At 39.3% G+C, this 24,320-nt stretch overlaps 2 protein-coding genes across 4 annotated transcripts; both read left to right on the top strand.

The window, feature by feature from the left end:
* Positions 1-2,336: 2,336 nt before the first annotated feature.
* On the top strand, positions 2,337-5,496 carry LOC110719573 (60S ribosomal protein L32-1). Its single transcript, XM_021898536.1, has 4 exons — positions 2,337-2,488; positions 3,384-3,482; positions 4,811-4,992; positions 5,090-5,496. The coding sequence occupies exons 2-4, from the start codon at positions 3,393-3,395 to the stop codon at positions 5,217-5,219; spliced, it is 402 nt and encodes a 133-aa protein (XP_021754228.1). The 5' UTR covers positions 2,337-2,488; positions 3,384-3,392; the 3' UTR covers positions 5,220-5,496.
* Positions 5,497-7,840: 2,344 nt separating this feature from the next.
* LOC110719570 lies at positions 7,841-12,827 on the top strand. Of its 3 annotated transcripts, XR_002511138.1 has the most exons (4): positions 7,841-8,138; positions 8,441-8,497; positions 9,645-11,081; positions 11,875-12,827. XR_002511138.1 is itself a non-coding variant. In XM_021898533.1 (3 exons), the coding sequence occupies exons 2-3, from the start codon at positions 10,617-10,619 to the stop codon at positions 11,896-11,898; spliced, it is 489 nt and encodes a 162-aa protein (XP_021754225.1). In that variant the 5' UTR covers positions 8,145-8,497; positions 9,645-10,616; the 3' UTR covers positions 11,899-12,827. The 3 variants fall into 2 exon arrangements, 1 of the variants encoding a protein (XP_021754225.1); XR_002511137.1 differs by lacking the exon at positions 7,841-8,138 and having other exon boundaries at positions 8,145-8,497.
* The last annotated feature ends 11,493 nt before the right edge of the window (positions 12,828-24,320 follow it).

Here is a 24,320-nt window from a genome sequence, read left to right as displayed (position 1 = left end):
AATCATCCTCCATCCCATTAAAGATGTGACCACGACAAATGAAATCGTCATTGTCCCATTTCGATCTTTCCCGAACTCTTTCCAAGGTCTCATTCTCATGTTCACCTGGCCTTGGAGTACTTATCACATAGGCAACATTAAGAGATGCAAGAAGAAAATACATTTTCTTCTTCCATCTCCTAAATTCAACACCATCAAACTTTTTGAGTTTGATGAAGTTAGTAGTCAATTCCTTCACACTAGACATACTTGATAAATTCTAAGAACTAATCTCTTTAGGTTGTTAAGTATTGTTAGGTTTTACAGTGAATACAATCAAGCAAAATACTTAAGTAAGTGTGGGAACAAAACCTAGATAATATGATTACAATAACAATGTTATGTAATTAAATCAAACACAACAAAGGTGTTACAATCAAGTATTAATATATCTAAGTAATTTACAGAAAAATTACTAAGACTACACTAATTGTGAAGATAATCAAACTTGCCTTAACTCCAAGCCGAAACAACACCGCATGAACATGAGAATTGCAATGCCCCTTGAGACTATGATCTTGATACACTGTCAAAGGTGTGTGAACACTTTCCTAAAGAGATTAATTTCCCTCACACGGTGTTTGGGTTAATCCGGAAATTCTCTTTGAGATACAATTGACAGCCCTTTTCGTTCTTAGCACAAAAAATCGAAAAATAGATGAATGATTAAAAAAAGAGGCTAAAAATCAAGAGGATTTCTCACAAAAGTTTGCAAGAAGTTTGAGAGAAATTTTGGAGAATACTTAGGGAGAGAATGGGAGTATAATGTTTTGTATCTTTTTTCATAAAAAGCAAGTTCTATATAAAATAGACTCAACCAACGCAATAATCGCAAAACTGGCAAGAAGCGAGGGCGCGAGCGCGCCACCACAGCAGCGCGGGCGCGCCACTTGCCCGCGCGGTCGCACCACTTGCCCGCGCCACTTGCCCACGCGGTCGCGCCACTTGCCCGCGCGGTCGCGCCTCCTTCTTTGCCCTAATTCTTCAGATTTTTCCAGAATGGTCCACGGTTTAGGCGCGTTCAAGACGCGAGCGCGCCTCCAAAATCCGTCAGATTTTCCAGAGAGGTGCGCGGTTTTAAGGCGCGATCTCTGCGCGGCCGCGCCTATAATGCGCGAGCGCGCAACCATCAACACTCTAAATATCTAACATGGAATTGCAAATCGTCCTAGCAATATTAACATAAAACACTCAAAATGTTATGTGAGGCCTACAAAATTATAAAAGCTTGTTGATACCAATGCAGAGGTTGTAACTAGAATTACATATAGTTTGGGAAATATAAATATGTGATGTGTGGATTAGCAGTAGTTAGCCGTCCTTGACACCTGCACCCCTTGCTTATGCTAGGCAAGTAGGCAATGCCCATTGCTTCACCATGCAACTAACTTCAAAGCTTCAAGCGTGCACTAATAAGCACGAAGACTTGCGGGGATCATCTAAATTCCTAATTTTGACATGCTCTTTATATATATACCTCTCATCTCAGTAATTTACTACTTTAGCACAAATACATATTTTCTAAACACTTACAACAATACAACCACTAATCGTGTACTAAAATTACCTTTTAAAAATTTAAAGGTTTTTTAAGAATATAATGAACTAGCAAGCTAGAAAAAATTATGGTGAGTACTCTTCATTTAATATATATAAAAATCAAACCTTTTGTCAATTTGAATTCTACTCCTATTATTATTGAATCGTTTAAAATTCAATAATTTCTTTGCTCCCTTAATATTGCAACATTTGTAATTTTTACACTATTCGCATTTTACTCTTTGACACCAATAAGGTTTTGGCCTAGAGTTTTTAAGATCGAAGACTTGTATACAATATGCCACAGATTCACCCACTTAATCCCAATTGTAGTTTGTATTGCTCTTGTAGCTCGTTCGCACAAAAATACTATACTACTCTTTAGCCACATATTATAATTTATAAGTAATAAAAAAAATATAACTAATGTGAACCTTTTGCATTCGTCTTGATATATTTACTTTCACAATATCTACATAACATAATCTTATCGTTCTATAGTCAAAGCTACTTATGATTCAAATATATTTCGAGATGCTTAATCCTAGCCTATGTTTCATTTCTTAGACGAAAGTATGTTTATTTTATTTTTTTATATTCATCTTTAATTAATTGAACGTTACTTTTATTTCATTCATTCATCATTAATTAACTAAGCTCGACAATCTTATTCAATTTTGCTCACCTCCACAAAAAAAATTAAAAATTTGCATTGTTGTAATTCTATAAACTATGATAAAAAGCCCATAACTAAAAATGTTCTAGGTTTATAGTTCAGGCTCCATACATTAGCCCACTGCTAAAAAAATTAGGGTTTTAGTCTTATAATCACTTCGCACCTCCTTCTTCGTCGTCTTCACTTGTCACTCTGCGGCGGTCCACTTTTCTCTCTCCTCTGCTTCCATCACAGGTTTCCCTCTCTTCTTTCTTCTCAATTTCATGTTTGATTCTTCAATTATGCTTAATTTTTGTAGTCGTTGCTGTATTTGTTGTTTTTATTTGGATTAAAGCTTTGAAATTCCTGTTAATATGAAGAACAATTCGTTTTTTTTTTTCGAATTTTCTGTGTTGCATTGAATATTAGAATTGATGATTAAACTGTAGAATTTTTGTTAAAATAATGGCATTTATAGAGTAGAGTAACCCTTTTATTGAGTGTTTGACCTGATTGTTGTTATATTTTTTGCAATTTACGAACTTTATTTGCTGTTTCAACCAGATTTAAAGTTAATATTTGTTAAAATTTATGCGATTTATAGTATAACCCTTTTATTTGAGTGATTGACCTAATTGTTGTTATATTTTTGCAATTTACGAACTTTATTTGCTGTTTCAACCAGATTTAAAGTTAATTTTTGTAAAATTTATGCGATTTATAGTATACCCCTTTTATTTGAGTAATTGACCTAATTATTGTTATATTTTTGCAATTTACGAATTTCATTTGCTGTTTTAACAAGATTTAAAGCTGCTTTCAGTTTAAAATTATGGCTTAATTATCTTGCAAATTATTGATTATATAATAAGGTTGCATTTTTATTTCAAGTCTTCAAGCTTCATTGTTGGTTCATGCTATGCCATGAGCGTGTTATAAATTTAGATTAATCCATTTTCGTTTGCTGCTACTAATAAGTTGTCAGAATAACCTTATACTCTGTTGAATGCATAGTGTATTTTTGTAGGCAGTAATTGAATGTATAGTGCAACAACTATATGAAATAATACATGGATTAAAATTGTGAAAAGTTGATATATATACGTGTGTCAATATTTATTTGTTAGTATATTTTTTGTTAATTTTGTAGATATAAGCAATGGCGGTTCCCAAACTTGATAAGAAGATAGTGAAGAAGAGGGTCAAGCAGTTCAAGAGACCCCAATCCGACCGAAAAATCTGTGTGAAGGTATAACATTTGCAACAAAGTTTTTTTTTTTTTTTTTTTTTTTTTTGGATTTTAATGTTGTTTTTAGTCAATTTCTATGTGAAAATGGTAGTTATTATGCCGAGTGGTATGATTGTTGAGATGAAGTTCATATGAGTTGGTTGATTAATTAAGAGGCTAGGAAGATTATAAAATACAATTTGTTTGGCTGGTTGCTTAATTATTCATAAGCTAGGAAGATTACAGGATACAATTTGTTCGGTGTAGATTAGTGTATTGGTGATCTATATTGTGATGTGTTAGTTTGGGTATAGTGGCGTATGATGTATCAATGATGAATTATAATAAGTGGCATATGGTATATCATGGATTAATTATGACCTATGAGTGGTATATAATGATGGTGGCAAGATTTGGGGATTGAATTAGAGGCATCCTGTTTATTAATTTCTTTTTTGTGTTATAGACTTGTAGCTGATCTCTTGTATCCTAATATAGTACAAGTAATATATACTCTGTAATATTTGTAGCTAAATTCGTATCACGGGCTAGTAAATAAGTAGATGGGCCTAAACACAAAAGTATGGCATCCTTGTTCTGATATTAATGTGTGAAGCTTGCACCTTGGTATTCAATTATGACCTGGCCTAATGCTGAAGTCCAAATTTTGGTAGTTTTTCCTGTATGTGGGTTGGTGCTTGATTATCCATGTCTACCAGTCTATCTAATCTGAAACTTTTAGTAGGCTATGCATGTTTTGACTTGTGAATTGTGATGTTTTTATACAAAAATTCAGGGCGTGTAATGCATTTTTTGACTATGATTGGTTAGAACTTTATATTAAAACTTAAAACTAATTTCAATGTGAAATTGATATAGCCTTGTTATGTCTTTTTTTATCTTTTGTGATTGAATTTGTATTATCTGTAATTTAGTAACTCAGGGCTGTATTTTAATATGTCACTTTTTGGTGCTCAAGACAGACTTGTGTCCATTAGTTTGAATTTCCCACCCAATTGTTTTGCAAAAGTAATCTATAGCACAAATGCACAATCTATACTGGAAGCACACTCACTAAATGCTTAATAACCATGATTAGTTTCTAGAACGTGTTTTACTTTGATATGCATGCTGACACGATTGAGAATGTTTTGTGAAAATGCTAGCCACATGGGTCATATACCTTGTTTATATGCCCTGTTACTGGTCTAGGGTAGGGTATTTCCTTGTATGGCGCTGTTTCTTCTGAGGCCATACAAATGTATCAAAAAAACCCCTTTCTTGTGCCATTTTACTCTGAAGTTGTTTCATCAAATGTCTCATTAATCTGAATGGTTGTACATTTGCAGACCAACTGGCGTAGGCCAAAAGGTATTGATTCGCGAGTGAGAAGAAAGTTCAAGGGAGTGACTCTTATGCCAAATATTGGATATGGGTCTGACAAGAAGACACGTCACTTCCTCCCCAATGGCTTCAAGAAGTTTGTTGTGCATAACGTCGGTGACCTTGAACTTCTAATGATGCACAACAGGTAACAGATTGCCCTTTATATTCTTTGATACCTTTTGCTTTCACACCTTGTTCTCTCTTTCATGTAATTGCTGACTGGTATACATTGTATATTTCAGGACTTACTGCGCTGAGATTGCTCACAATATCTCAACCAAAAAGAGAAAAGATATTGTCGAGCGTGCTGCACAGCTTGATGTTGTTGTCACCAACAAGCTTGCAAGGTTGAGAAGCCAGGAAGATGAGTGATCATGGAACCCAAAAGTTTTGTTTATAATAGATTTAAGAGGTCTGAGCTTTCAATATTAGGCAAGAACATTACAAATCGTTTTATGATTGTCTTTTCTTGTTTTAATTTCGCTGTAGTTCTTCATGTTTCTGACTCGTTTTTTGGAAACTGGAGATTTATTTTGTTGTATTGAGAGCCCAATGTGTTTATCAGGGATAAGATTTGGGAAAGTTTTAACAATTGGACTAAATCAAGTTTAGGAATACCAAATATTATTCTAGGGGATTTTAAAGTCAAGTACTCTATTCACGAAAAAAGATGGTAAACATTAAACGAATTTTAGAGGAGCGAACTGTTTTTATGAATGGAAAGATATAAATGATCTACATGATATCAACTTCCATGGGAAGATGTTCACTAGGACTAATCGTAGGGAAGGGGGTGATCGAGTCTTTCAAAGGATATGCAAACATGAGCTGGGTAAAGAGACTCGACGAAGGATAAGTCACGGTAGTAAGATATACTTCCTCCGTTTCTTTTTAGTTGACACGCTTTTTTTGTCATGTTTGCCAATGTACAATTTCAACCATTCATATCTTTAATTACCGATAAGCAAAAATTATGAAAAATTTGATATTTTGAAAATATATAGTGACGAATCTAAAAGATCATACATGGCTATTTTTCATTACGTATAAAACACAAAACACGGTCAAAGGGAAGTGTGTGAATAGTGCTAAAGTCAAAACGTGTTAACTAAAAAAAACGGAGGTAGTAAATTAATGGAGTTTAAACAAAAGAAAGGAATGGAATGAATGGGATAGTTTTGACTTTTGAGAAAGACTTGGTTGAAGCCTCTCTTGTAATGGAAGAGGAAGGAAATGAGGACTTTGTAATGTGATCTTTTTACATTCGTCTTGATATATATACTTTCATAATATCAACATAATACTACCTCTGTTTTTTTTTATCTGTAATTTTAGAATATTTTATGTCTCACAAATATTCCTCAGATAAAAAAAAAACGGAGGTAATATAATTAAACCATTCTATAATCAAAGCTACTTATGATTAGAATATGTTTGGGATGCATAATCCTCCCCTACATTGTTATTTTAACATAAGATAATTAAACATCACTTTTATTCTATTCATCATTAATTAACTAAACTCGGCTATCTTATTTTAAATATTATTTACATTTGTAGATTCTAAATAAATACAGTCCACAACATCAATTATAATCGATAAAACATGTTAACATCCCATCATATTGCCGACCTCGCATGGGCCAACACTTAGCTTAGAAGGAGTGGTCGGTAGATTTTGATAAGTGGGCTCCACAACATCCGACTTAGCCGTTGTAGTTGAATACGATTTTTTAAAATTTTACTAATATTATAATTAAAGTAATAATTAGTTGAGGGTGGCTTACCGCTAATGGGGTCTTCTCTTAGCCGTTCCTAGATACAAACTTTATTATCAATGGTGTTTATAAGGGAGTTCTCTAATTGTGGGAAAGAATTGAACATTGTTTAGATAGTTATTCAATGATTTTATGAAGTTCTACTTACTCCGAAGAAGACTGGATAAATACTTTTTTAGTTTTTTTTTTGTCAACTAAATAAGTAAATATATGTAATAGCTTCTATTCATGTTGAATTAATTTGTACAAGTTTGACTATATGAAAGGTGCAAATTAGTATGAAGTACACCAATATGTAATTTATTATAAGTGAGATTTTAAGCCATGCATAAGTTAGAAGCTACCCTATTTAATCGTTTATCACGGAGTAAAGCCGCTATCACGCGATAAACAAGTAGCGGTTTTACCCATTTTCACCGTGAAACTTGTTTATCACGAAAATAAACTTGTATTTTCTTAGTTATAAATATGATATAAAATTATCAAGTACTATTGGTGTACGTATAGTAGTGGTTAGATGTGGTGTCTTTGACTTTGACTTTGTGGAATTAAGCTCCATTATAGACATCAATTTCAAAGGTTTTGATAGTAGGACCTTAACCTTATAGCAATAAATAGAAGAAAAAAAAAATCACATTAAGATATCAAACAACTATGTCATAAATACTATAGAAAAAGTTTGTAAAAAAGGCCATATCACAATAATTTAAATATTTATGTTTAGCTTGATTTCTTACCTAATAATATTTATGTTTAGCCTCCTGATTTCTTTCCTAATAATTAAATAAGATTACAATAAATTTACTTACAGACTATGCAAAGAATATCTATATACCTCACATTTACTATTGCAACCAAATAAAAGTATAATACAAGTATATATATAAAAATCTTAAAAACTAGATTTACTTTTCACTCTAATACAAGTAGTAAAAATTGGCACTTCTCATATGTACATTATAAAAATAACATTTATACTATAAATTATTATCATACCAACTAATTTGGCATTTGACAACTTTTTTTCTTCTATTGAAAAATGTCTCTCTTGATATTTCACATTTACTTGTCTTTCAAAAAATGTTACAACTTACAAGTCTAGATTGACAAATAGAAACTTATCCAATAGTTCAATACAATCTCATACCTTTACAGTTATATGAATCGAAACTCCCTTATATTAAATTCTTTTCAAAATTCAACACTTGCACAACTTTATAATAATGAAGCCTTATAATTTCTCTTACCTTGATTACCTATAGTTATTTTACTTTGTATTTTTTACCTCGTTCTTTTTCATTTTCAAATATCTAAGAACTTATACCCTTTTTCATCACAAATTTCTCGCATTATCCCTTTATCAAACCAAACCAATCGCTTAGATCTCTCACTCGAGTAATCATTCTAGACCCTCCTAATGATCAAAGATAAGAAAAACAAGGGGAGGAAAAAGAATTGAAAAGAAAAGCCACAAAGCGAAACCGTTGGAAAAGCCAAAGATAAATTTTTTTTGGTAATTTGTCGGTTTATTGTATCTGGTTTCCACATTTGTTTTTTCTGATAATAATAATATCTGGAGTAGAAGTACTATTTACTCATTCATTCTGCATTAAATTTTTCTTCATTTTTCTGGGGTTTTTTTTCTTCTCGAAATTTGTTGCAGAAATTTCTGTCATTTTTGTAAAAAAGAGGGAAAATTGAAACTGGGTTTTCTTACTCTTGAGTGATTATCAAATGGGTGTCATCTAAATTGTTGTTTTGAGATTTTATAATGGTGCGATGACGTGAAAGAAAGTGGTTTTTTTTTTTGTTCAGGTGTTCTGGGTATTTGTCAAAGGTTACAATTTTGGTCTGTTTTGCTGAACTTTTCAGGTATATTTCTTCATCTTACATTTCTTTTACTTTTGATTTTTGCAGTCGATGATTTGCCTTTTTGAGATTTTGGAATTTGAGAATTATGGGTGTTAATGTGTTAAATATGCCTGTTTTTTTTAGTTAAGTCTTTCTGGTAGCATGAACGTCCTTGTTTGGTATGCGGTAATAAATGACGAATTTAAACGATAGAATTGGGTGGAAAATGTGTAATTGAGGGATGATGAATATATCTCTGGTATTGCTGTGTTTTTTTGCTTTACAGTTTCTTGAAATTAAGTACGAGTATACATTGTCAGATTTGAGTATTTTATCACAATTTAGGGCCAATTTGCAAAGTTATCACAGTGTGCAATTATGCATATCCGGCTTGTTTAATACAGTATATCAATATGTGGAGTATGGAATAGTTGGATTGGAATCATTTGCTGAGTTGCATCCTTTATAAGGAGAAATAGGTTTGGAAATCGATTGGATAGCGAAGACTGATTGGAGTTTCTATCATGTTTCTTGATGGTTTGGCTGTAGGTCTTTTAGAAACAGTCACTACTAATAGTCTAGTTCTTGGTGTCAGTAGTATGGTAGGGTGATGCCATTTATAACTTGAATTTCCTAGATACATATTGGGTTGGACCGGATGGTGCTGTTGTAACGAACTCCTAGACTTCCAGATACAAATTAGGTCGATGTTGTCACGAACCTTTAGGCTTCCAGGTACATTTTGGACTGTTGTGGCTGTTGCAAGCTCCTCCTAGGTGCGATGATACTTTATTGTTTAGTTGATTGGTTAATAGCTTGTCATAATTAGTGTTTCCAGTAAAATCTTAGCAGGCTCAACATGTTGTTTTGAGAATTGGTTCAATTTACTGGGTAATGCCTGTAAGCGTGTTACTGAACCTAATTTTGTTATTTAAAGATGTTCGTAGAGCAAGGATTTGGTAATTTTCTAGCAGGTTGATTATTAGGGGTTCTTGAGCAGAACATTGATAGCACCTACCTTTGCAAAGCAGCAAATTGCTTTAACCAGTTTACTTATTTTAGTTATACATCGTTCTGCCAGGAATTCTTTTGGATCAGATTTTTTAACGCAAACCAGTATTTGATAATCATTCTGTCATGCTCAGTGAATGCTTGTGCATCTTTGCAGTTGTACAAGTAACTGTACTGATCCAAAATTGAAGTACACTATTGATGAGCCCAATGGCTGCACGTACACTATCTCTAGCCACACCTGGGACTAATTACCTAAAGGAGACACTCCATGCTCAGCAAGAACTTTTGCAGAAACTATACAGTGAATTGGATATGGAGAGAGAATCCTCTGCTACTGCTGCTGATGAAGCTTTATCCATGATATTATGCTTGCAGGGTGAAAAGGCAGCAGTGGGAATGGAGGCTAGTCAATATAAGAGAATTGCCGAAGAAAAGATTTGTCATGCTCAAGAAACACTCGAGACTTTTCAGGAAGTAATATATCAGAAAGAAATGCAGATTGCTTCCCTTGAGTTCCAAGTTCAGGCATACAGGTTCAAACTTTTGAGCATGGGGTGTGATGATTTAGGTACCTGTGAGATACAATATCCTGATAACATGTTGTCAAGAAAAAATGCAGAAGAATCAAGCTCGCGAAGCACTCTCAGACGGAATAGTTCACTACCACCTCCTCCAAATAATGGTGCGTTGAGTAGGCGAGCTTCTACCGAGGGAACAAAATCCTCAACACCCTCTCCACACCCATGGCAGGAAAGTAAAGGTGAAGACCCCTATATTCGAAGGGAGCAAGATTCATATTGGGAAGAGATTAAGAAGTTAGATGAACGGTTGAAGGAGTTGGATGATCTTAAGGGCTCTAGTACTTTCCCTTCAACTGAGGATACAAATAATGTTCCACTAACAAGTGCATCTCCAATTGCATCCCTCCCCTGAAAATACTCCTGCAAAATCAGATATTCTTGAATCTCCTGAAACTGCAGCCAGTGTTCAAGCATGTGAAGATTTTGCTTGCTCGACAAGTGTTCAGGATATCTTTGAAGTCCCAATATGTTCTTTAGTTGATCAAGATGGTACTTCTAAGGAAGAAAGCCACAATCTGACTGTTGAAAGTGAAATTAGGAACGGAATGCTAGATTCTGTCTGGGGTAAGATATGTAAGTCTATTGTCAAGGAGAAAAATGATTGGGAGAAAAAACCATTGTTAACTCCAGATAGTGACCAAAGCTTAACTAAGACAGATGATGCCAAAGAGAAAATTGATTGGAAAAAGAAGCCATTGTTTTCCCCAGGTAGCAGTAATGATTCACTTAAACCAAAAGAGTGCAAGACTGATAAGCCATTGCTTTTTAAACAACCAACATTTGGCGTTGCTGACTTGGAATTTCAGCAGTTCAACAGAAGACTTAAGCAACTTAAGGATCAGAGGTTTGTAACAAGAGGCCATGAAATAAACGCTGATAAAGCAGAAGAAGAATTGAGAGTTTTGTGGGAGATTAGGGATAAAATTGACTCAATGCAGGCTGAGATATCTCGCTGGAAGACTAAGAAGCCTTTGCCAACAGAAGGTCGTTCCCCTGGTTGCCTTAAAGAGGTATGCTTTCTAACTTTTCTTATGTTGATCTTAGATTGTAAAAGTCTAAATGTCATATACGATACGCATTTTTTCTCCATGTCTGCCTTTGCTAGTATCTTATTGATCATTTTTCATATTGCATAAAATCTTAAGAACTGGCCGCTAGTATTCCTCTTTGAAACTTGAGTGTGACTATGCGACATTGAAGTATTCTAGGGTGCCTGTGAACCATTATCATCCTTGAAAACTCATTCATCTACTAGTAAATTCAAGTTTAATGGCCGTGTCTGAGAATTAGGGGCCCTACTTAGGAGGCCTTACTAGATATGTTTTCTAGATTCGCAATCTTTGCAATAGTGAAAGGACTCTTTTGGTGTTAATAGTCACATATACTATATTGGAATATTTAAAATATTTCACATTCCCTAAAATAGCTGTAGCTTACGATTGAGTTACTCCAAATTTCACTTAGAATGAATGATGGAGAGATAATGGAAGGCCAGACAGCCATAGTTTTGTTGTATGTAATAACCAAACTGCTTTGGTGCTGTAATGTACTAATGTGATTCTCATTATGTGTTTGATATAGCTTTGCTCTACAGTGATTCACCTTCTGTTCTAATATCAAGCATATTTCTGTTTATCCAAAAAGGATTGCCCCACTGATCACTGAAAAATTTATTAATCACAAATTTATTATGAAGACGGTGAAAATGAATAATTTGCTGATAAGTATATTTCTGAAAGTTTTCCCCTATTTTTACTATGTATTGAAGAAGCTTTTTATGACTTTGTCTTTTACTTTTGACAGGTGATCCTTTGCTTTTGGCCTTAATCAAATCTCTAGACGATCATGGTGTGGTAGCTCCTTATTTTTTCTAGAATTAATATCTGGAAAAGAATGCTCACTATCTTGGAGGAATTTTGTGTTTCTGTTTCTTTCATAAGATGAAGTCGTGAAATCGCTTAGTTAAATGCGTTTTGAGTTCCCTGTATATCATGTATAGATAAACAACCTATATCGCATAGAAACATCTCTTCGAGGTGAGTTCCATACCTTAGAGAACATATATGGCTCCTTGTTTTCTTTGGTTTTCCTAGCTGTGTAAATTTCCTTCTCATACAGAATTGGATATACATGCAAGTTTGTAAATGATTGAAACAACACTAAGTCTTTGGCGCCTTGGCGGAGATTTAGATTTTTGATTGTCAAATCACTCTATCTTTTGATTTTTGATAGTAAGATGCCGTTTCCTTTCACCTGAGAGCAACTTATCTGAACTTCTGTTTGCTTAACACTTATTGGAATCTGAAATGTACTCTTTGGATGTGGAAAGAACAAAGCCCAAGTGTCAATGGTGTACAGTGTAAAAACTTTTTGAAGCCTTTTGAGTTGATGCTTGTTGCATTTTACTTAAATATGAAGTTATAGTGCTCTAAAGTTAATATGTTATTCATCTTTATTGTATCAATTTTAAGTACCAGGAGGTTTTTTTTTTTTTAAATTATGTTTTTAATTTATTTTTAACCCTTTGAAAAATTTAGAAAGTTGATCTGCCTTAGTCATTAGATATGCCTTATCATGCATCTAGCTAAGACAATTTTAAAAAGGTGCACCCTGATTCCTTTTGATTTGTGGTTACTTACCTCAATGAATATTTTACCCCCATAAACCTACACATTCTTTCGTTTAGCTTCACACTTGAGAAACTTGTAGCGACGGTGTTCTATCGAAAATTTTAAAGTGCAATTTCCTTGTTGTAGGTCTTATCAAGTCTTTGTGCCTCTCTAAACCACAAAATAAGTTATGTAGCGAATTATATTTTCATACCCATTCCACATAGCGGAATGTAGTTCCTTACTTCCTCATTGGTTTATGTGGACGTGGTACTACCAAATCCTATAAATCAATACGATATTTAAACAATAATTGGGTGGTTATTGAGGCAATTTCAAAGCGTGACTATAGTTTTTTTGATGGCATGTTATAATTCTTTTGAACAATTAGCTGATAGCTGGAAGTATCTAAGAATTTATACCGTGTCATCTGACCTTTATAATGTCTGCTCTGAATCCTTGCAGCTTGGTAGGTGGTTTCAATGATCAAAGTATATTTTGTCTAGATAATGACGGCAACTATCTGCTGACAAAATAGATGAGATTAATTGGAATGTTCTTGTATCAGCTTATGCTGAAGAAGTCAAAACTATTGCCAAATAGCTGAGTTAGTTGACAATTGCAGCCTCATTAGGTTGTTAAACCAGAACTGTTGTCAAACTGTAAAGCTTATTCCAATATAAAACACTTAGCCTAAGGTCAAGACTCCCTTATCCATTTATCATAATCAGAAAACTCTCCAATGTATGTAGACAGAAAATTAGGCAAGAGAGGACTGCCACCCCGCCGGAATGATTACAACAGGTTTATTGTATTCCCATTTCCCACTATTTCTGGTCAGGAGAAACAGCGTTTTTCAGTGTCACCAGTTGGTTTTGGGGCAACTTGTATACTGTCGTCTGTCGGCAGTGACTTTTTATGTATGCTAGGGTGCCTTTTGTTTATAAAGGGGTTACTTGTTATAATGTTGAGGAGTGATTTGATGCGTGTCTCACCTTTAAGTTGAGCGAGACCAATTGCACAACAGACCAACTATTTCTTTAAGGGGGACTTAAGACTTACTTGGGTAATAGTAAATGTAAACCCCTTATTCATGCAAACACCTCCTTGTGTAGATTGTTTGTGAAACATTCCTTCATTTCTAGTGTGGACAATTTTATAATTTTCTTTTTACTAAATGTGGACTAAAGATTAAGAAATACCTAACAATTTTCCTGGTGAGCTCTAACACTATAACTTGGCTCTACACAACTTGTTAGGCTTAGCTGTGCCCTTACCATTTTGAAGGAGAAGTGAACACAAATAAGTCTACAAAACTTAATCATGTCCTCATTCGTATTTGATTAGGCTTGACTATTGTACTTTTTATTACTAAGTTCAGAACATCTAGAATTTCATGGCAATTGAAGGGTAAGGTGAAGATGACAGTTTGTCACAAATCTTTGGTAATTTTGAAGTTCTATATAAATCATTAAATCTGTTTATAGTAAAATCAGCAACTTTAGATAATGGGGATACGAAAACATAAGAATACATACCCCCCTTCACTGTGTATTCTATTTTGCGATGTTTGAAAAAAGTTCACAAAGTTCCTAACATTTTCTTCTAAATTGTTTTTCAGATGTTCGTTGATTGTTGTCTAAGGTCTGTATTACTGAGTCCGGCTAAAGCATGTCAGTCTGGCTCTGGCTGTGATTTGGCTAAGGTGTTTTATTGACTATTTTAGCTTGTAGTAAAATTAGTCTGCAACCTTGTGCTATCTGGCCTCTCTGCTTTCCTAGATTTCAGATTGATGAACTAATCCGAAATCATCAATCTGAATTCTGCAGTAAACTGATTGCTAATACTGAAATGATCTCCCAGACCTGATTTCTGACTGTATTAGCAATGAGAACAGAAGTTAGTTCAGACTCTGATAATGAAGATTGAGATAGAGATTTGTGTCTGACTTTCTAATGAATTAGAATCATTATTGCTTCAGCATGACTGATATCAAATGACAAAGCCGTACTCTTGTGATTAATATAACAAGATAATGTAAAGCTTTTGTGATTAGAAGTACAATGTTGTGCTGCCTAACTGCAATTAGGATTATAAAATTTAAGAATATCGGCAGTGAAGATTTAGTAAAAACTCATCTAATAGTATGTAATATATAATATTATGCATGTCTTCAGTGCGATATCTGATTGTATATTTCTGTTCAGTGAATACAGCAGAGCTAATACATTAGATCTTTGTTATGCTTGTCGCTATCAGAAGCACCTTGTTCTTCCTGCAGTCTAGCGTCTTCTTTTGGTAAAGCATCGCGTGTTTATTTAGGAAACTAGTGGAGCTAGCATACATTTCCTACTGATCTTATCAGGTAAAAATCAGGAGCCTGGCTGTTATTCAATTGTAATGACCATTTGGTTACGACGTTACATTGATTGGACTTGGACATGTGGTTGAACTGAGAAAAGGAAACATAGTGCGGAGCACTCACTGAATGATGTCTATAACGCTAGATGAATTTTATCAGGTGAATGTTTTGGTTTCAAATAGTCGGCCAAAAAAATTGCAATTTGAACTGTATTGTAAGTGTGATCCATTATGCTGATGTTTTGTTATAGGTCAATATAAGAGGAACATAAATCATGAAAGTATGCTGCTGTTCTCTTCGCCTGATATATACTAAATTGAACTGATCAAAATCGACTTTTCTGTCTTCTGATTATTTTTGGCGCGGTCATTGAGTTATATGAAGTATTATATAATAATATGAATTATTTTTGGCGCGATCAAAACCGACTTTGTTGTTCTCTTCGCTTGATATATACTTTCCCTTTGATTACAATGCCTTTTGTTATTATTCTGATCTTGACCGAACGTGTTTGATTTGTGTTTTGCAAAAGAAGCAAAGAACATGCTGCCAACAGAATAAACGCCTGCCAAGAAGGCTTCAGATATCCGCAAGGAGAATCTGGAGAAAAAGCTTGCCGCCCAGGCGGCTAAGAAGGTTAGATCGTCTGTGTTGCCATACTTTGATTTATTTGCTTCACTTTTATTTGCTTGTTCGTTTTTCCGTTTGACCCTTTGTTGCTTCATTTCAGGATGGGAGCAAAGCTCCTCGCTCCCTACAGAAGCAGATTCGGCAGAGGCCGACTGTAGTGGAGCCTGCATCTAAGGTGCAGAAAACCACATCTACCGTCCGGCCCACTACCGGCGGTAAATCAATAAAGACCCCAGGTGGGTCAACTGCTGAAGCTGTGGCCTTAAAAGAGGTCACACTAATAAGGACCTCAGCCGATCCATCTACTGACGGAGGCCAGAAAGGTCTCCAACAACAAGGTACAGATCCTTTCAACCTCACGCTTCTTGGCGTGCCCATGCGGGTTAAGTCTTATTCTCAGTCTCAGCCGGAAGATTCTCCGATCAGCCGGCAATCCATAGGCGGAGCATATGCAGCTTTCTCACCGTCTGTTTCTGGTGCAGATAATTCTCCACGCTGGTCGGATGCAGCTCAGTATGCCCGAGCCATGCTAAAAGCCGTCCCTCGGGACGAGAAGGAAGCGATCCCTAGGATCAACACCTTCAATGCCGACCGAGTAATGGTCGAGCTAGCTGATGTAAGCTCGAAGTACCCACCCGGCATTTTATTTGATGCATACACATCCGGTTTTTCTATTAACACCGGTTGTATTGTTGCAAGCACTGCTGCGCGTGGAAGGGCTCAAAAAGGCCTACATACGCAAACAGGAGGAGGTAAGGAGGGCCAAACGATCTGCGGATGACACACATAAAGTTGCTGAAGATTCAATGATTGTGCATGACTTAGAAACTAAATCTATAATCATGCGGCAGGCGGACCAGGTCAAGACCCTTTAGAAGGCCCTCAATGAGTCCAAGACCAAATTGGACAACCTTCAGGCGGCGCTGAACAATGCCGAGAAGGAACTCAAGGATCATGAGGAACCTCTCAAGCGGCTGGAGCAGGCGGAGAAGACAAGCGACCGCCTGCAAAAAGAGAATGACCGCCTGAAGAAGGATGCGGCTGCTGCAAATGACAACGTCAAGGCCACCCTTGAAGCAGAACAGAGCCGACTCATTGAGGAGAATGAGTAAGACTGCGAGAACAGAATGAAAAGAGCGTTCTCCATTATCCATCCGGGTACAAACTACAACGTCTGGGAGCTCGCCTACAAATACGCAGATCTTGTCGTTCTGGCTGAGGAGGAGGGTCAGCCGGGGCCTGAACCCTATGACAAATGAGTTGAGGCGGAGTTTAAGAGGATGCAGGAGAAGGCGGCGACTAATGAAGAGGAGGAGGAGAGAGAAGAAGTTCTTGACTCCGTCCCCACCGCTGCACCACCACATCCGGAAGAGACTCAGACTCCGAATGACCGGGTGACCGTGCAGTTAGAATAGCAACGACCTCCCGGCCTGCGTGCCGTGCATTATCTTGTAATATCGCCGGAGGAGTCGGCTTATTCTACAGTTGTATTTTATTTTGAATATTAATATATATATATTTTCTCACCGGCTGTGCCGGTTTTGCTGAATGATTTCTCCTTATTTGCACTGCTTTAAAATTTGCTCTATGCCAAATTTCTTTCAAATTTCTTCAAGTATTATTGCCGTGTGAACCTGAGACGGGATGGGGTTAGGAATATTGCCCTCGGATAGATGCCTGGTAGAGCTGCACTCAGCCAGGCGGCTATCCATATGCCCCCGGCCAGGGACCGTTGGGGCACGGTCTTTGAAAACCATGTGCAGCCCCGGTTGGGGCACGGTCTTTGAAAACCATTTGACTTTTGTTTTGCCTATCTTCCGGGCTGCGTTTTTGCGTTAGGAGCCCAGAGTTTAGGGCCTTGCTATCTGATAGCAAACCGTGTGCGGTGCTTTTGCGTAAAAATTGGTTAGTATAACCATATTTATTCTGCGCCTGCCTCCTCAGAAGAGGCAGGCGGTGGTTTAGATGTACTGGGAGTACCGGCTGCCTTTTTTTAGGCTAGCTTATGTTGGTACTTCTTTTTAAAGAATAAACCGGCTGTACTTCTGGGAGTGCTATTCAGCTATTCTTTGATGCAATGGATCATTCAGGCGGAAATAACTGACTTAATTTCCATTATTACATTCGCCTGAGTTTTGATCACTAAAACAATTTACCACCCGGAAGGGAGATGTTCTCTTCGATGAATTCACCCGTATGGGCGTCACCGGTTGTATTTAAGTGATAATTGTGCCGCTTGTGTGTTGCACAAGACATGGCGTATGGGGGTTTTATAATGAAAGTCTCTTGTGTTAAGCACAAGACATGGCGCAGATATACAACAATGTAATAAACCAACTTTTTTCATTAATCATTCGGTAATTACAACAGATGTACAACTCTCAGAAGTAGTACTTTTTTAAGTTGTCTACATTCCAAATTCTATGCAGCCTCCTACCGTCTGGGGTTTCCAGGTGGTATGTGCCGTCTCTAACTTCTTCAAAAATCCGGTAGGGGCCCTCCCAGTTTGGGGTTAGCTTGCCTTGCTCATTTGCCCTACCGGTTGCCTCCATTTTGCGGAGTACAAAGTCCCCTACTTTCAAGGGCCGCTTGTGTACCTGTTTGTTGTAGGCTCTAGTCATTCTCAGACGGTAGACCTCATGACGTAAGGCGGCGTTGCCCCTTCGCTCTGGTAAAGCATCCAAGGCAAGTCGCATGGCCTCCCAATTGGCCTCCTCATCGTACAGCATGATGTGGAGAGTTGGCTCGTAGTGTTCAATAGGGAGGACGGCCGCAGTGCCATATGTAATGAGGAACGGGGTTTTACCCGTTGCCCCTTTCTTAGTTGTTCTGATGGCCCAAAGGACATGAGGCAACTCCTCTGCCCATAGACCGCCATCCCTTTCAATTTTTTTCTTGATACCGTATGAGATAAGCTTATTGAAGGCCTCAACTTGTCCGTTTTCCTAGGGTCGGCCTACGGATGCAAAACAATGGGAGATTCCCTGATCCCCCAACCAACTCTTGAGCACAGGCGTCTCAAATTGAGGCCCATTATCGAAGACCATAGACATAGGGAACCCAAACCGGGTGATGATGTTCCTCCAAATGAAGGAGATCACATCCTTGGTCTTTATGCCTTTGATCGCCTCTGCTTCAACCCATTTGGTGAAGTAGTCTACAGCTACCAAAATGTACCGTCGACCGCCTGATGCAGGCGTGTAAGGTCCCAAGATATCCATGTCCCATTTTGTAAACGGGACCGGACTGTGTATGGCTGTAAGGTCTGTTGCCAGACGATGTATCAACCGGCCAAACCGTTGGCACTTGTCACACCTCTTCACCAGATCCATGGCGTTTGCCTCTAGAGTGGGCCAAAAATATCCTTGCCGCCTGACTTTTTTTGACAGGATCAGCCGCCTATATGTGAAGCACAAAAACCCGCGTGCAGATCTTCCAAAACTTCCCTTCCCCTTTCTGGGGTTACACACTTCAAAAACGACTGTAAGTACCCCTTCCGGAGGAGTTCTCCTTGGTGCATAACAAAGCTCAGAGCTCGTTTCTTGAGCGAAGCTGCTTCTAAAGGGACATCCGGCAGAGAGTCGTCTGTCAGATAAGCCCGGATGGGGTCCATCCATGTGGCGCTTCGGTCTAAAATTCCAATGGGATCATGCTCAATACTTCTTTTTTCCATGACTTCCCAAAAGACTGTCCTAGGTGCATCACAGGAGGCGGATGACGCCAATTTAGAGAGCGCATTCGCCTGATTGTTTTCAGACCGTGGCACTTGACTCAAATGGAATTCATCAAGTGACGCATCCTCTTCCCTGACCGCCTGCAAATACTTGATCATAGCCGGATGGGTGGCTTCATAGTCACCGTGGTATTGGTTTACAATCAATTGAGAGTCTGAGCAGGCGTCAACTTTCCTTGCTCCAACCGCCTTACACATACGTATGCCGGCTAGTAGGGCTTCATACTCTGCCTCATTATTCGAGGCTTGGAACTTAAACCGTAGTGCATATTCAAACTTATCCCCTTCTGGGGAATGGCAAATAACGCCTGCACCACAATCGTTCACTGTAGAACTACCGTCTACAGACAACTTCCAAACTTGATCAGGATTTTCCTATTGCACCGGTCTAGTCATCTCGACAATGAAGTCGGCAAACGCCTGACCTTTCACTGCCTGCCTGGGTTCGAAAGTTATCTCCAAGCTTTGCATTTCAACAGCCCATTTGATCATTTTACCGGATGACTCTATGGTGGTCACTGGGCGCTTGAGTGGCTGATCAGTGTATACATTTACCGGATGAGCCAGGAAGTAGGGCTTCAACCGTTTGACTGCTTTGTAGAGGGCCAACCCAAAATTTTCAATCATAGGGTACCAGAGCTCAGCATTTCTAAGAACATGACTGATGAAATACACCGGGAGTTGATTGTCGTATCTCTCAGCAAGGAGAACAGCACTAAGGGAGTGATCTGAAACGGCTAGGTACATGTAGAGAACCTCCTGGGGTAGGGGGCTCACTAGCCTTGGTAAAGAATGCAGATGCTGCTTGAGCTTCTAAAATCCCGCTTCAGCCTCTTCTCCCCATTCAAACCTTGACCTCTTCCTAATTGCTTGGAAGAAATAGAGGCATTTGTCGCCAGACCGGCTGAGGAACCTCCCTAATGCCACCAGGCAACCGGTGAGTTTTGGACTTCTCTTAAAGTGCGGGGTGACTGCATGTCCATTACCGCCTGTACCTTTTCCGGATTAGCCTCAATCCCCCTTTGGTCAATCAGAAATCCGAGAAACTTCCCAGACTCAACACCAAAGACACACTTCTTAGGGTTAAGCATGACCTTGTGCCGCCTGAGTGTGGTGAACGTTTCTCGGAGGTCAGCCAGGTGATCCTTCTATAGCTTGGATTTGACTATCATGTCATCGATATACACCTCTACATTCCTTTCTATCTGATGGCGGAAGACTGTGTTTATCATTCGCTGAAATGTAGCAGGCACATTCTTCAACCCAAACGGCATCACTTTGTAACAGAATAACCCCTGATCAGTGACGAATGTCGTATTTTCTTGATCTTTTTTCCAGAGGGGTATCTGATGGAAGCCTGAGTAGGCGTCCATGAAGCTCATCAGGGCATGACCAGCTGTAGAGTCGACCAGACTGTCGATCTGTGGAAGCGGGTAGCTGTCCTTTGGACATGCTCTGTTCAGATCTGTGTAGTCTACACACATCCGCCAGGTACCATTTGGTTTTTTAACCAGGACAACGTTTGCTACCTAGTTCGGGTAGTAGCATTATCGGATGAACCCAGCATCTAACAGCTTCTTGACCTCGGCGGCTGCTGCCTGAGATCTTTCCTCGCCATGATTTCTCTTTTTCTGCCTAACTGGCTTCTTTTTTGGATCCACGGCAAGTTTGTGGACAACTAGATCCGGGCTTACGCCTGGCATCTCTTCCACTTCAAAGGCAAAAATGTCTTTGAATTCTTTCAGCAGTTGGAGCAAGTCTGCCCCCAACACTTCAAAAGCAACCGTCTCAACCTTAACGGTTATGTCGGGCCGGCTGTCGTCCAGGACGACATCAACCCTCTCACCAGCCGGTTGAGGTCGAAAATCATCCGACCTTTCTCCGGCAAGTGATTGCTATTGTTTTTCTTTTTTGACGGGTGCCAGTTGGTCCGCCTTTCTTTTCTTATCAGCTTCCCTTGGAGCCAGGACTGCTGGATCGCAGTTATCAACATCTATGGGCTCGCCATGACCGGCTGTACCCATAGTTGGTTTGACGTCAGAGAGATAGCACTCCCTAGCCGTCTTCTGGTCCCCGTTTAGGGAACTGACTTTACCATCATCCTTCTCAAATTTGACCAGCATGAGGGACGGGATGATGACAGCCTTGGATTCGTTGAGGGTCGGACGACCAAATATCATGTTGTAGGCGGTCAATTCCTCCATATCCAGAAATTTTATGACCATGTGGCGTCCGTGCCCCTTTTCACCCAGCCGGATAGGAAGGTCAATGCTTCCTACCGGATGCACTACTCCTCCCCCAAAACCGACTAAGGGGTGAAGCTCCTGATGCATGCAGGTGGGCTTGTACTTGAGCTTTGTCAAGCACTGATAGCTGATTAGGTTAGACGAGCTCCCGGTATCTATTAAGATCCGGCCAACTTTCTGGTTGACAACTTTGCATTCGATGACGATGGGGTCATCGTGAGGCCGTCTGACCTTGCCCCGGTCCCTTTCAGAAATAAGGACCTCAGGAAAGGTGTCTTTCGACACCTGACCCTCATCCACTGAGTTAACCAGCTTCTTGATGTTGTCTTTTGTACCCCGGATGGTTGGGCCTCCGCCGGCAAAATCGCCTGCTATGGTGAAGACTGTCTCTTCATCCGTTTGATTTGGGGTTGCCTTTGGGCTTTGGCAAGTAGGACTTTAAAGCTCCCTCGTCAGCCAGACGGTCAAACAACCGCTTGAGGCTGTAGCAGCCATTAGTGTCATGGCCAACATCATCATGGTATTGGCAGTACTTGCTCTTATCCCGGCTGCTGGCAGGACTTTTCATGGCGGCCGGTTTCTCCAGGGACAACCGGTCCTTGATCTCCATGAGAATGGAGGAGCAGTCCTTTGTGAACTCGTACTTGGGGACGTACGGTTCAGATTTTCTTCTTGCCTTCGAGGCCGGCTGACCAGACCGGTCTGCCGCCCAGATTCCTTCTCTCTTTTCTTCCTTCTTTGCCGGCTGCTGTGGCCGGTTATCTTTTCTGTCAGATTTTTTGAAATCTGACGGTAGCTTTACAGCACAAAGCTCCGTCGCCTGTATATAGGCTTCTGCTTCCATTAATGCCTCTTGGAGGGTGGCTACCCTTTTCCGGGCGAGGTCAAACTTGAAGGTTGACCCATCCTTTAGACCCTTAAAGAAGTCTGTGTAAGCAACTTCGTCAGACAGCCCTTGAATCTGAATCCTCATCAGATTGAATCGCCTGACGTAGGACCGGAGTCCTTCTTTGTCACCCTGCTGTATTGCCCCAAGATCAAGGCAGGTCTTTTTGGCAGGGATGTTCATTGAGAAGTTTGACGTAAACAAGTACGCCAAAGTTCTGAAGTTGTTGATGCAGCTGGCTGGTAGGTTACCAAACCACAGTTGGGCAATGCCCTTTAGGGTCGTCGGGAAGCATCTATACCAGGCGGCGTCATCCAACCCCTGTAGATACATGAGGTTGGAGTATGCCATTAGGTGGTCTTCCGGGTTGGAGGTACCATTATAGGCACCTACCAACACATTCTTGATCTTGGGCGGCTGTGCCGCGTGAGTTATGTCTGGGGAGAACGTTGTAGGCTGTTCTCCCAAATTAAGCAGACGCAGCTGCCAATCAGTGGGTTGGAACGACTGCTGCCCATGACCCCCAAAGAGGCCTGGTGTAGAAAAAGGGGATCCACCCGGTACATATGGCGGACCATATTGCCTCGGTTGGATCACTTTGGGACCAGATCGTGTAGAGGGTTCGCGCGACTGACCCCCTTGGTCGATTTCCGAGTGCCTGACGGAGGCACTGCGGAAGCTGCCAGGGAAGGTCGACGTTGAAGCCGACGCAGACAACTGCTGACTTCTCTTCTCCTGGAGAAACGTCCGGGCATCAGAGAAGGTTTTCTTGGATCCATCCGGCTGTAGTTGCCGGATGACTTTTCTTTGCTCCACTTGAGGGAAGCGAAGCCTGTTCAAGTCGATCTTGGGCCCCTCCCCCACCTTAGGCTTTGGATAAGGAGTGGGAACACGATCCTTTAGAGTCTTCTTCCCAGAGGAGGAAGGCTTCTTGGCCGGCTGACCCTTCTGGGGGGTGGCTGACCGGATGAGATTCTTTATCTCGCCTTTGAAACTATTCATGAAGGTCATGAGTTTTGTTCTGAAGGACCCGTCTGGGGCCACATAGGTGTCGACTTCATAGTCGTCACCACTTTCCTGGTCCGTCTGGACCTCAGGCTCGGCTAAGGGTCGTTTGTCCTAATTCGGTGGCACAGTATCAGAAGTCATCTTGGAAGTACTCTCCCCACAAACGGCGCCAAATGTTTCGGGGTTTTCTGAGGTGTCCTGCGGGAGAGTTTTGATTCCGAGACTGAGCTGCCGACGCCTGTACCTGCAAGATCACGAAGACTCCGGTTGGTAGGAGCTCCGCCTCCGACGATCAAGTTAGTAGGCGTACAGGAGGAAAAATGTGCGGAAAGGGTAAAAGTACTTCTCGCTAATTGGGAGAATTCCGCAATTAATATAGCTCGGTAATTGTGCTTGTATTTATAAATGCCCCATAAATGAGGTTCGCCCCATTATTTATAATGGGGCAGACAAGTTCCCCATGTAGGGTTCCGAGGACACGTGTCAACAGGGGATTGGAGCCCTGTTGACCAATGGCGATATGCCACGTGTCACCAGCCCATTGGGCCACGTGTCTAGGGTATTTTTATCCTAAACAATACTCATAGGGTTATTGAAATGTAATTTTAAGTTTATCATGAAAAAGATTTTCTGATAAATGTTCATTTTCGTTTTGATTTTAATTGGAAAAATAGCAAATGCTCATTCATAAAACGAATAATGTTCATATACATATCATTAATTCATTAAAAGAATGAGCTTAATGAATTTTAAAAATTTAATATTGATTGTCAAT

Source organism: Chenopodium quinoa, unplaced genomic scaffold, assembly GCF_001683475.1.
Source record: "Chenopodium quinoa cultivar QQ74 unplaced genomic scaffold, ASM168347v1, whole genome shotgun sequence".
Lineage (NCBI taxonomy): Eukaryota > Viridiplantae > Streptophyta > Magnoliopsida > Caryophyllales > Amaranthaceae > Chenopodium > Chenopodium quinoa.
Note: the sequence above shows the minus strand (reverse complement) of the source record. Positions and strands in the feature narration are given on the sequence as shown.